Raw genomic sequence first — 12,248 nt, 5'->3', positions numbered from 1 at the left:
TCCAGTACCTTATGTGGTTGGGATGGACGGTTCTCACAGCCCTCTCAGCCTGGCTACCTTCACTTGGCACTGTGTGAGCAGCCCCTGCGTGCCTGGGTGGACCTTGACAGCTCCTTTCTTTTGATAACGTCACCTTTGCTTTTCTTCCTGTCTTGTTGACATCTCTTTTTACACATATTCTAGTTTTACCTTTTGTAGATTATTTTGTTTTAAATGTGTAAAGGATCATGAAATGCATGGAATAAAACATGATTTGAGAGTTTAGTGGGGAGATTTCTGTTTATTCTTTTGCCTCTGTTACATTGCATCTGACTTTTTTCTCTAAGGAACTGAAATATCAGAGCCATGGGCTGGGGCTGAGGGAGGTAGCCAGGAGCAACTACCACAGTTACCAGAGAAACAAAGGGAGCCGAGAGAATGAAATTCACAGTCAAATAGAAAGGTAGGAACAAAAACTGCTTAAAACAGAAATGTCTTTGTCTCGCCTCTCTGGAAGAACATTCTGAAAAAGCAAGTCAAATTTCAGTCCCCAAACTAAATTTATTTCATTTTCTACAAAGTGTAAGTGACCAAATCAATAATATTAAACATATATTTGTTTTTATATTGAGATGAGTGAATAGACACATACAAGGGAAGAAAAAAAGGAGTAAAGTACAAATAAAAACACAAAGCAAGCAAGATTAAAGGCACAAAGAAAATTGCTGAAATAAACACAAAGGAGAAAGATGAAAAACAGCACATTTAATGAAGAGATTCACAGCAGTGCAGGAAGAGGAATTTCCAAGTCAAAACAACCAAAAGAGGTTTAATGACGTTGTCCCTAGCTCTCCTGCAATAGCAAAACACAAAAAAGAACAAAACTCAGAAAGACAGCAACTGAGAGGCAACTTCGGGTACCAAAAATGGAGCAGAAATGCACAGGAGTGACAAGGCAAGCAGCGGCAGCCAGAGGGTGACTGCTGTGGGCACCAGGGATGTGCAGCTGCAGCAACACAGGCTGATCACCTGGAGACACACTCCAGACGCATGCTTCACAGCTTTGGGGGCAAAAATAAGAAGAGCAATAAAAATTGCTGCTGTATATTTGCTTCTGCTTTGGAAACAACTTTGGAGTAAGTGCACATGAATGTTGTTTCCATCTTAAGAAGGACAAACTGAATAATCTCCAAAAATCGTAACTGTGTAGCCCATCAATGAGATGATTCTACAAAAGAACCAGTGACCCAAAATTGAGCAGAGACCCTGCCTGAGGTCAGCCATGCCTGCCTGCCTGCCTGCCGATGTCTGAAGGCAGGGCACTAAAGCTGACAGCAGCTCTGTGTTGATTCAGGTTTTCCTGAAAAAGACACTTCCTTTCTGTATCAAAATACCTGAGACACAATACCTTTAAAGCAAAAAAGCATATGTAGTTCACAGCTTTGGAGGCTTAAAGTCCAAACAACAAACCCCATCCCAGCACACACACACACACACACACACACACACCTTGGCTGCGTTACTCAAGGCAGGAGCATGTGTGTTACCTATCTCTGTCTCCTGCCTCTGTTTTGGAAGCCACCAAGAATGAGCCAGGGAACTCCACCCTCTTGATGCTGTTAATAAATGACTTGTGCATGTATCTGAGGAGACAAATGACATGCAAACTATAGCTGGGTGAGAGTGCACTCACCCATGAGTATGCATGTTCATGCATGCATTATGTAAATATGTATATATGTGCATAATACAAAATATGGAAATGCTCAGATATCCACAAAGATGCTTCTTAAAAGGTGTAGATGTGCATGGTTGTGGAGACTGAGGATTCCTAGGATCCAAATTCAGAAAGCTGGGGCTCAGATGGTGTGAGGTCTAGTCCAAACATAAGTCTGAAAATGAGAGGGATGATGCCCCAGCTCAGTGTCCGTGGGGCAGAGAGACAGAAAGTTCTTTCTTGCTCAGCTTTCTAGGCTGTTCAGGCCTTCAGTGAATTTGGCTGAGGCCCGCCCACCTATGCCTGCTTAACAAGCCACTGATACACATGGTCATCCCACCTGGAAAGACCCTCACACATACATCCAGAAATGCTTTTTAACCAAATAATCGGGCAGTCTGGGGCCCAGTCAAGCTGATAAATAGGATTAACCATCACAAACTTCAAGGGCACTCTGAGCATTGGATTAAGAATCAGATAGTGGTCACCTGTACTGACAAGGGCTCAGGGGATATGACAAAGATGACTTCCATGAGGAACTGGTACACAGGGTCTGTTGATGCTTGAAGTCAAAGTAGGATAATGGATAGAAACTCAACAGGAAGTTGAGGCTTTGCTCCAGGGAGCTAGCAGCAGCTGTGTGTGGTTGGGAGACAACCATGGTAGCTGGCAGAGTTCCCTCCCGTGGTGAAGGAGCACTGGGCCTGCTGACAGTGGCAGACAGGCAGGAGAGCAGAGACCAACTCTTTGTCAGCTCAAATCTCAACTCCAGCTAGAGGAAAAGGCTTGATCTTGTTCTCAAGTTATTCAAACTCTGATGCAGAAAATCTAGCAAAAGGAACAAGAAAGCCGAGACCCTAGCTGTACTTCATCCTAGATTGGCTCAGTCCTTTACACTGACGCTCTAATGGAAGAAGAACAGAGTGTACTTCAAGAAGTTTATTTGAGGGTCTGACATGATAGCCTAGTGGCTAAATCCTTGCCTTGCACATGCTGGGATCCCATATGGGTGTCAGTTCGTGTCCCAGATGCTCCACTTCCCTTCTAGCTCCCTGCTTATGGCCTGGGAAAGCAGCACCCACCTGGGAGGCTTGAAAGAAGCTCCTGGTTCCTGGCTTTGGATCAGTTCAGCTCTGGCCTTTGTAACCAATAGATGGAAGATCTTTCTATCTCTCCTTCTGTCTGCAAATCTGCCTTACTAATGAAAATAAATAAATCATTAACAAAAAATTAGTTTATTTGAAAACAGAATTTATAATAAATATGTTTCCATGTAAAAAATATTTAAAATTCTGGGATAGTTTTTTCCCCAAAAGTGCACACTTCCTATGAGCTTTTTGAAGAATTCCCATATGTTAACCATTCTGAGGAGTACACTATTCATTTTGTTTTCTATGTAATATCTTTATATTACTTTGTATATAATACCTTTCAAGTAAAATTGTAAGCATGTAGAAAAGCATGCAAAGTGAATCAGCTGCAGGAATTGCTCATGGAAAATAGGCAAGAACAACCAGGAGAAAGAAACCCTTGAACAAATATAAGAGGAATTAGAAATGAAAAACGTTTTACAAATAAATAATTCTTAATTTTTTTAAAAATTACTTTTTTACAATACAGTTCCCCATAGGCTCAGGGGATTCCTCTTCTTTCCTCAGCAAGTAATTATTTCAATGGAACAATTAACAACAAGGAATAAATGGGGCATCAATAATAAACCTGAAGCCAGGTCAATTCCAAGTGTCCAAACTGAAGCATAGGAACTAAAAAAGAGGGGCAGACATTGTGGTTAGCGGGATAAGCCTCCAGTTGCGATGTCAGCAGCCCAAACTGGAGTGCTAATTCATGAATCAGCTACCCTGCTTCAATCCAGCTCCCTGCTAATGCACCTGGAAAAGCAATGGATGATGTTTCAAATGCTTGGGCCCCAACCATCTATGTGGAAGACCAGGATGGAGCCTATTAAATAAGGAGGTACTTTCAAAAGAATTTTAAAATACACAAGAAATAAAACAGAAATGTTCTAGTTAATTATTTCTGGAAGGAGAAAAAAATCACTGCAGATTTGGTGATGTAGACTCAGACACACAAACTCAAATGAGTTTTCATAAAGATGACAGACCAACTCTGTGTGGAAAGAAAGGTCACTTCAGGAAAGGTGCTAGGGCAGTGAAATATTCACAGGGAAATGAAAGGGCCTCAATCCCTTCCTCACACCACACACAAAATCCACTGTAAGATAAATCATAAGCCTTAAAGCAAAATGTAAAACTAGAATGCCTTGAGAATATTTTATACTCTGTTTCTATATACTCTCTGTAGGAAACCAATCTACTTATTTCTAGACCATTCTTACTGTGTTTCTTTTTCTGCAAATGAACAGATACATGTGGGTTGTCTTATTTTTAACTTCTTTGGGACCCCCCCGCCCCACCAAAAAACACCTTTTAGCAGAGGTCAACTCAGTTCTTAAAGCATGACTCAAAATCTTTGAATCTGCTAGAGAGAGCTTTGAAACAGTAATCTTTTCTCCTTGGATGTTCAGTGTGGGAAGGTTGATTTATTTTACAAATGTGTTTATCCTGAGAACACTGTGGGGCTTTTTTTTTTTTTTTTTTTGAAAAAAGATTAAGCTTTTGCCTCTGTTGCTAACATGCCATATGAGCATCAGTTCAAGCCGCTGGCAGCTGTAGCCATTTGGGGAATGAACCAATGGACGATTGTATCTCCCTCTCCTTCTCTTTCTCTCCCTTTCTCCATTTTTCAAATATGTAAAATAAATCTTCTAAAAAGTGAAAAAGCATCCTGACCTCAAGAACATGGGAATGTGTTTATCAATGTGACCTCATACTAGATAAAATGTTATGTGATGAAACCTCCAAAGTAATGGGTAGATGGCCTTAAATTATAGGATGTTTAATATGGTGACCTTTTCCCAATGAACACAGTTCAGAGCCACCTTATATCTTTACGACCAAAACAAGCTCCCACAACCTTATGCTCCCTCTCATGGGTGAGCTTACTGTTCCACAAAGTCAAGGACAGTCTTTGTGAACGGAGATTCTGCCATCATCTGTACAAGCTCTGCTTTATAGTCTTGCATTAGTCATAGATTTGAGAAATTCACCTTTTATGTTTTCATTTAAATTGAAAGTGTTGAGAAAGCAAGGGGCAAAGGAGACATTTCCGGTACTCCCCTGGAGCCCTCCCTCAACGTGATCTAAGTCCTGTCGTTGATAGTCTATGCCATGGTTCCTCAGTGAGCCAGACAATATCTCGTTACCTTGCTCTTCTTTTATTCTTAGCCTTGTCTTCCCAGAGAAGTAACATTTTCTAGAAAGTCTGAAAGAAGAGCAATTCTTCTTATACTTTATTTAGAAGGGTGCAGTTATCAAACAAAAACTGAACTACCAGATTTGTACTTTTCCTTTGGGGAGTGGAAATGAAAGTCAAGCTGATTGATCCTTGGAGAAAACACGCAGTTATATTTTAACCAGTGTATAAAGAAGGCTGTTATGCGTTCACCTAACAAGGCCTTTCATTTCAGAGACTTTCGTGGTCCAGAACACTATTGTTGGGATGAAGCTTTGTAACTTTGCAGTGTTTGTAGCTGTTGTTCTCTTCTGCGAGCAGCATGTCTTCGCATTTCAAAGGTATTTCAATAGAATGTTAGACGGTAAGGAGATATTTCCCTCACTTGTTGGCCTCTTGCTGAATCAAGTCTATGCCGTAGGCTGGGGAGCAAACACAAAGTTTGAAGACTAGCTTTGTCTCAGAAGCTTTCCAAGTTGCCCTGACAAATAATGAGATTTCAATACATTGGGGTTATCACTAGATAAAGAACCATTTTTTTTTCCCATTGTCGTTTCTGGGAGAATTGTGGATGGCACACAAATTCAGTGCTATGGACATGAAAGAAATGGAATTTTCTATAAAAGTAATTATTCATGCCCTAACATACCCTGTGATTTATGGTTTTTTTTCTGTCTTTATGTATACAATATGTCCATGATGCATGGTTTACTTTCCTCTTGTATGTGGAACGCAGGAGGGAGAAGAGATAAAGATGTTACTTACAGTAGGTTTGGTTTTATGTGGCAATTCACCATGAAACATGAGATGAAGAATAACTGTGTTATACAGAATACATGCCTGAACATATCCAATTCTTACTTTCCTTAGAAGAATGGTTCCTTTAGGATTTTCTATTATAAGATACACAGAATACAAATACATGTGTGTTATATAAAATACATGGAGCAAATGTTGGCAGTCTAGTCAATTTTAGCCTTTTAATGATTGATGTTTTTTCTTTTTAAAATTTTGTTTTATTGGAAAGTCACATTTACAGAGAGAAGGAGAGACAGAGAGAAAGATCTTCCATCTGCTGGCTCACTCTCCAAGTGGCTACAATGGCTGGAACTGAGCCGATATGAAGCCAGGAACCAGGAGTATTGTCTGGATCTCTCACTTGGGTGTAGGGTCCCAAGGCTTCGGGCTATCCTCCATTGCCCTCCCAGGCCACACGCAGGGATCTGGATGGGAAATGGAGCATCCAGGATATGAACCGGCACCCATGTGGGATCCCAATGGAGGCAAGCCAAGCATTTTAGCTACCAGGCTACTGCGTCGGGCCTTGATATTGCTTCTTTTGAGATTGTTTTGATTTTTGCCTTTGTTTGGAATCTGTGATCATTTTTTTCTCTGGCTATCACTGAGATGGAATCCTTTCTCCATGGCAGGGAATGGTAAACAGAGAAAGAATGCGCAATGAAGCATAACAGGTTCAGAGAAAATCCTACCAATAAAACTTACATGAATCATATATAACTATGGGATAAACTTTCAGAAAGTCTGTCTGGACTCGTGAGCCTAAACCTGTGCTTACACAAGGTCACTAACCACAATAATAATAACCGGTCAACTATTATTATTATTATTATTATTATTATTATTATTATTGGTGCAATATGATAATCAAGTGTCAAGCAACAAATTTCATTTTCAAGTAATAGTTGTTGTAGAATCAACATGGAGGTCAAAATTACTTTAATAATTGATGGTAGGTTTTCACAAGAAACCAGGTAACCATGATTTCTAGGTTCTAATATTCTGTAGCTTGATGATTGACTTGCAAGACAGGGAAAGTAAAACATTGTGTTGAACTTGACCACTATTGGAAGAGGCAAGATTGCTGACAGTTGAGAAAGGAAGGGACTTGGGATTATTGCCCTCTCCTGTGTGTCCCACACACTGGCTCAGTACTTAGTGATATTATCTCTTTAAATGCCTACAATCCTAAACTCTAAAAATCTTTACCAAAATTTCATGGAGGAAGAAATTAGTCTCAGGAAGAGTTAATCATAAGATCAAACAGCAAAAACAGAGCTTTTATGAAAACCACTTTAGTTCCATTTCACCTTTTTGCACTGCACAACTAAAAAATTCTAGAAATTGGAAAGTGTCGGTTTGAGGAGAGGATAAGACAGTTGATGGGAAACATAGGTCTACTTGGGAGGGCCGAGTGTGGCTGTGCCCACTGATGGCAGTCAGTTTGCTGTAGCCATCTTGATTATACAGTGAATTAAACCTTAAGATTGGATAATCTTAGTAAGATGTATCAAAAGCATTCCCATATTGCCTCATAATTAGTGCATGCACAGCAGTTTAGTTCAGCTAAATGTAATGCAAATAAAAGAAATAGACAAAATACTAAAGAAATAAATGAAAAACTCCCTCATGCTTAGATTTTCTCCATCTTATTTCCTGTAGCAGCAACAAAAGCAAAAATCTGATTCGTGGCTATGCTTCCAGAAAGGAATGAGAATATGGCAGTATTTTAACCGCATACTGCTGTGCTGATCACATTTAGCAATCAGTGCCCACTATGGCAGCCCCTACTTGAGGGAGCATGGCTTTGTTAGCAGACACGTATCTCTCTTCTGTTTTCCATTTCCTCACCAGAAATAACACAGTAAACGCTTTTGCCTGTGAGTAGAAATCATTCTGGAACCAAATGCTTTCCAGGCGGTACTTTTCCAGGAATGGCCTATTACCTAGCCTACAAGGGAAATCTAACTTCATTCTAAGCGACAGACTTTGATAAATTATTTCTGGGATGGAGAATAGAAACCTTTCTGAAAACAATGAATGGCCCGGCTTTTTCCTAATGCTGTTCTTTGTTATTGTTTTCTTAGCATGATCATTTTCCTAAAAACAGTTTTATTCAGGCAATCTCTTAGGAGCTGATTTGTAGGTGCGTTTTGAGCAATCCCATCAATAAAAACCCTGCAACAACAGCCACAAAAAGTTTCAGAGACATAAACACCACATGTCAAAAAGAAATGCAACCAAAGAAATCTATCTGTCCACATTCACTTGCTTCTCAAAGGCCAAACACCATACAGAGCAAAAATAAAACACTAGCAAGAATTGTGTAAACACGGCCATTAATTATGCTTAGCAATGATTACCTAAGCATATTCTGCCAGGCAAGGCTACTTATATGGAAAAATAAAGTCAGGAAAAGTAGGAAGAGGAGAAGGAAAGAAAATGAGAGAGTGCTGAAGGGAGAGGAGAGATTTTGAATTATTCATAAATACCAGTATTCCTATCCTAGAGTTCATACATTTTCTGGCTACCTGGAGACCACTTTGTTCTCTTCCACTCCTGCTGTTACGTTATGTTCATCTCAAAGAACATGCTTCCAGTGCCTGAAATTGTATAATGAATAAAACAAAATGGCAGCCCTGGGCTATGTCCCATTGTTCAGAGATTTCTCACTAGGTTTCTAAATTCTAAACAATCTTTCAAAACTCTGATAGGTGTGAATCTTCCACCAAAAACCACATTTGGGGAGAGAACTTGCTGTACATAATCTGGTTTTTAGAGGGGAAGGACCAGAGGACAAGCTGCATAGGTATTTAAAATCCCGGAGCTGGAGAACTGAGTGGGAACTCCAGACCTGCCACATAATCCCGGACCACTGGGCCATCCTTTCTTTTAGTCTCACTTGACTTTCATTGATGGGCAGAAAACTGAAGTAGGAACAGAAGAAGTTTGATAGATTCTAGCAGAATGTTCGCCTTCTCTGGGCATGGGCTGGCCATTTGGCAGCCTGTGAGTGATGAATACCCAACTGTGATGATTGGCTCATATTCAACTAGTTGTTGCAAAACCCAAACAAAGTCCTCTCAGTTAGGCTTTCCGCTGGTTTACGTAGTAAACTGGGTTGTAGTTTGTTACCAGGGACTCAAGTAATGGAAGCATTTCTGAGGCCAGATTGGATTGAGTCTAAAACATTACCTATAAGAAAGTAAGTAAGCCAGTTTCTTACACCCACACCTGACATTTGTCCATTAAGTATTAATTTCTCAGAGTTCAGAGAGCCGTCTGTGAAGGAATTCTCTGAGCCAGGACAGATGTATCACTTCCTAGGTGGTCACTGGTAACTTTGTCCTTGAAAGCCTCTTCTTTTGCTCTGGCTGTTGAGATGCATGTATCACTCTAAGTAGCCCTGTTGGACCATACCTGAGCTCTCTCTCTCTCTCTCTCTCTCTCTCTCTCTCTCTTTTTTTTTTTTTGTTACATTCTAGCAAACCAAAGACCTGTTTTAGGTGTCTGTTATCATTACCCAACATATACATTTTCTTCCCTGCTATGTTCCCTGGCTCAATTTGACTCCCAAGGTCCTCTTGATCAGGCTCAGTTGCCCTTCTCTGATGGTTCTCCTTGCTAATGATCCATCTACTAAAGGAGATTAACACAACTGAGTAGAGGCAGTAGCTTCCACTTTAATAGAAACTGAGCTATGTTGCTTTTGGAACTTTGGAGTGTGCAGAGCCCATATTTATACTTCAAAAACACAAATTCTCCAAGGGACTCACAACTTGGTGCCTGGAACAATGACTTCTACCTAGTGGGGATGCAGCACCACCATCAATAATGATTATTGATTTACTGTGTATACTATGACTACAGGATGCTGCTGCCTTCAATACTGACACCTCGATCGATCTTTCAGAAAGCCATTGTAATTGCTGTCTCAGGCCTGCAACTCCTAGGTGATGTGCTGTGAAATCGCCAGTGGGTTCCATGACAATGTGCCCATTTCTGTGTCTCTCTTCTTATAAAGCAAACCCCTTGATCTGATGCAATATTGTGTGGGATTTTGTATCAGTGGTTAAGCACTCTACATGTCTTCATATGGTAATACCGGCCAAGGACTTGGCAGGCAGAAGAAGCAAACCCTCACCCAGAGTAAAAGGGGAAAGATAATAGTCAATTCATCCCAAATCATTGATTGATCTCCTCAATGAATGGTACTGACTCAGGGTCTCAACGTTGATCTCCGTTTGACAGCAGTTATCACTAGATCAGTTTTGGTGGATAGGAACCATGCTAGGGGACCTGTGCATAGATTTATCTCTGTCATCATAGCTATTGTGCATATCTGTCCTTTGTATCAACACTGGGGTACTGTTGAAGAGTCAGTAACATCAACCGACTGAATCATTTCATCTGCATAGGTGGTCAGTGACTTTTCTGCTCTGGATGAATACAAAAACACAAAACAAAGACTTTCACACTTTCTGTCCTCTCCTATATATAGTTCCATCCACAAGCCTCTTCCTCAAACTTCAGATTGTTCTCAGTCTAACAGTATTTCTCCCTCCAGGGTGTGGATCAAACAGCTGACCATTTGCAGCTGCCCTTGAATCCCTGAACATTCTAATCTTCAATAACTTTTTTCCACACAATGTGTGTACTGAGCCATACCACCTGAAGCTATGACTATTATGGAGGAATCCAACTCCTACTGTCTGTCAAAGCACCTGTGTAGGAATTCATGGTCCATCTCCAGTTCACTCTCAGCCTAAATGCTCCCAAGTTGATCATGTGTTAGTTATTGTCCTTCAGAAAGCAGGCACAAAGATGCAATGAAACACACAAGAGATGTGTTGGAAAACAACACCTGTGGAGAAGAAATGAGTTGAACCCTGGAGAAATTTGGTAGAGCCATGAGATTGCAATGTAGGTTAAAACATAAGGAGGAGTGTGGATGGAAAGAAAGGTGAGGTAGGGAGGATCTGACACTATCATATGTTTCTGAAAAAGTTTCAGTAAGGCTTATTGAAAGTCTGAGCCAAAGTCAACTGTTAAGAAGGGTACCTCATATTAGTGTATCCCTCATGCCCAGTTGTTGGCTGAGAGCAGCCGGTGTGAAATATTCCCTTTGCATTAATGCAGGGACAGATTTCAGACCAGTGCAGTTAGGGCTTTCCAGCAATCAGGAAGTTGGAGATCAAACAGGTACAGACTTGGGACAAGCACACTCCCTCATTAATGGATCATATGGCATGTTAACATGTGACCCAAAGTGAAGAGAGGCTGTGACAAGTGTTGAATGACATGCAGATCTCGGCCACCTGTTCTTGTAGCATTATTGACTCCCCTGCTCCTGCTGGAGACTGAATCTGGATGCAGCACTTGTATTTTGTGATGGGCTCCCTGTGGACCTCATGATATCTGAGTTTTTTAGTTTTCTATGATTGCTGGAACAAGTCGTAAGAAAATCGATGGTGTTAACTAACTTGCATTTCTATAGTTTGGAAATTTAGAAAAAAATGAGTCTCACTGGGCTACAGTCAGGTGTCAGGGCATGTTCTCCACTGGAGGGTCCAGGGAAGAATCTGTGTATTTTTGCCTTTTCCAGCTTCAATATGTCATTTGCGTTCTTTAACTCATGGCTGTTTCCTCTATCTTCAAAGCCAGAAAGGCAGATCAAGGCCTTCTCACATGGACCTACTTTTCTGTAGTCAAATCTCCCTCTGCCTCATTGTTCTGCCTCCTTTTTTTTTTTTTTTTACTTTTAAGGATCCTTCTGTGAATGTTAGGCCAATCCAGAAACTTCAGTACAACCTCCCCACCTCAGAATCTTCAGTTTCATTTTGCAAAATCATGTTGAACATATAAGATAACAAATCCATGAACTCACTAAAGAGAGAAACACATACACCTTGGAGTCGGGGTGGAGCTGTAACTCTGGCTGGGAACGTCTGTGTATGACCAGTTGTTGGTCTACGATCAGTCATTCCACTTTTTCGTGGACTTAGTAGCATGCCAGGAACTGTAATCACAGATGATCTGCCAAGGGAGAGAACTTCCTGGACCTTAGACTGAACCTTCCTGCTCTCGTCTTCCTATCAAAACTGGTAGCTTTTCATAGCTCCCAATATACCACCTTGAACAATATTACCCAAATATTTCCAAGGGATTCATATCCAGAATTCAAAAATTCTTTCAAGATTTGTGCTGCTTTCTTTGTTGTGGAGATAATAGATGCAATCCTTTGCTTGGGTGTCCCAACCTATCCCAGACTACTGAGTCCTTAAAATGACCCCATTGTAGCCTGCAGGCCCTGGGTCTTTATATTTATAAGCCACCCTGGGGAGTAAATTTATCTTCCCATGACCTCCAATGTACTTGGCCCCTTTGTGCTTAAATAGCCCAAGACTAATGTATTGTCATTGATAACAGTAAACTGTAAACT

General features: G+C 40.7%; 1 protein-coding gene across 1 annotated transcript in view; it reads left to right on the top strand.

Moving 5' to 3' along the window:
• The first annotated feature begins 5,238 nt into the window (after positions 1 to 5,238).
• CPB2 (carboxypeptidase B2) overlaps positions 5,239 to 12,248 on the top strand; it is a 39,643-nt gene continuing 32,633 nt past the window's right edge. The window contains exon 1 of the mRNA XM_004577473.3: positions 5,239 to 5,349. Coding sequence (XP_004577530.2) covers positions 5,276 to 5,349 — 74 coding nt within the window. The 5' untranslated portion in view covers positions 5,239 to 5,275. The remainder of the gene's footprint in view (positions 5,350 to 12,248) is intronic.

The sequence above is a fragment of the Ochotona princeps genome, chromosome 12 (assembly GCF_030435755.1).
Source record: "Ochotona princeps isolate mOchPri1 chromosome 12, mOchPri1.hap1, whole genome shotgun sequence".
Lineage (NCBI taxonomy): Eukaryota > Metazoa > Chordata > Mammalia > Lagomorpha > Ochotonidae > Ochotona > Ochotona princeps.
This window is presented reverse-complemented; position numbering and strand designations above follow the sequence as displayed.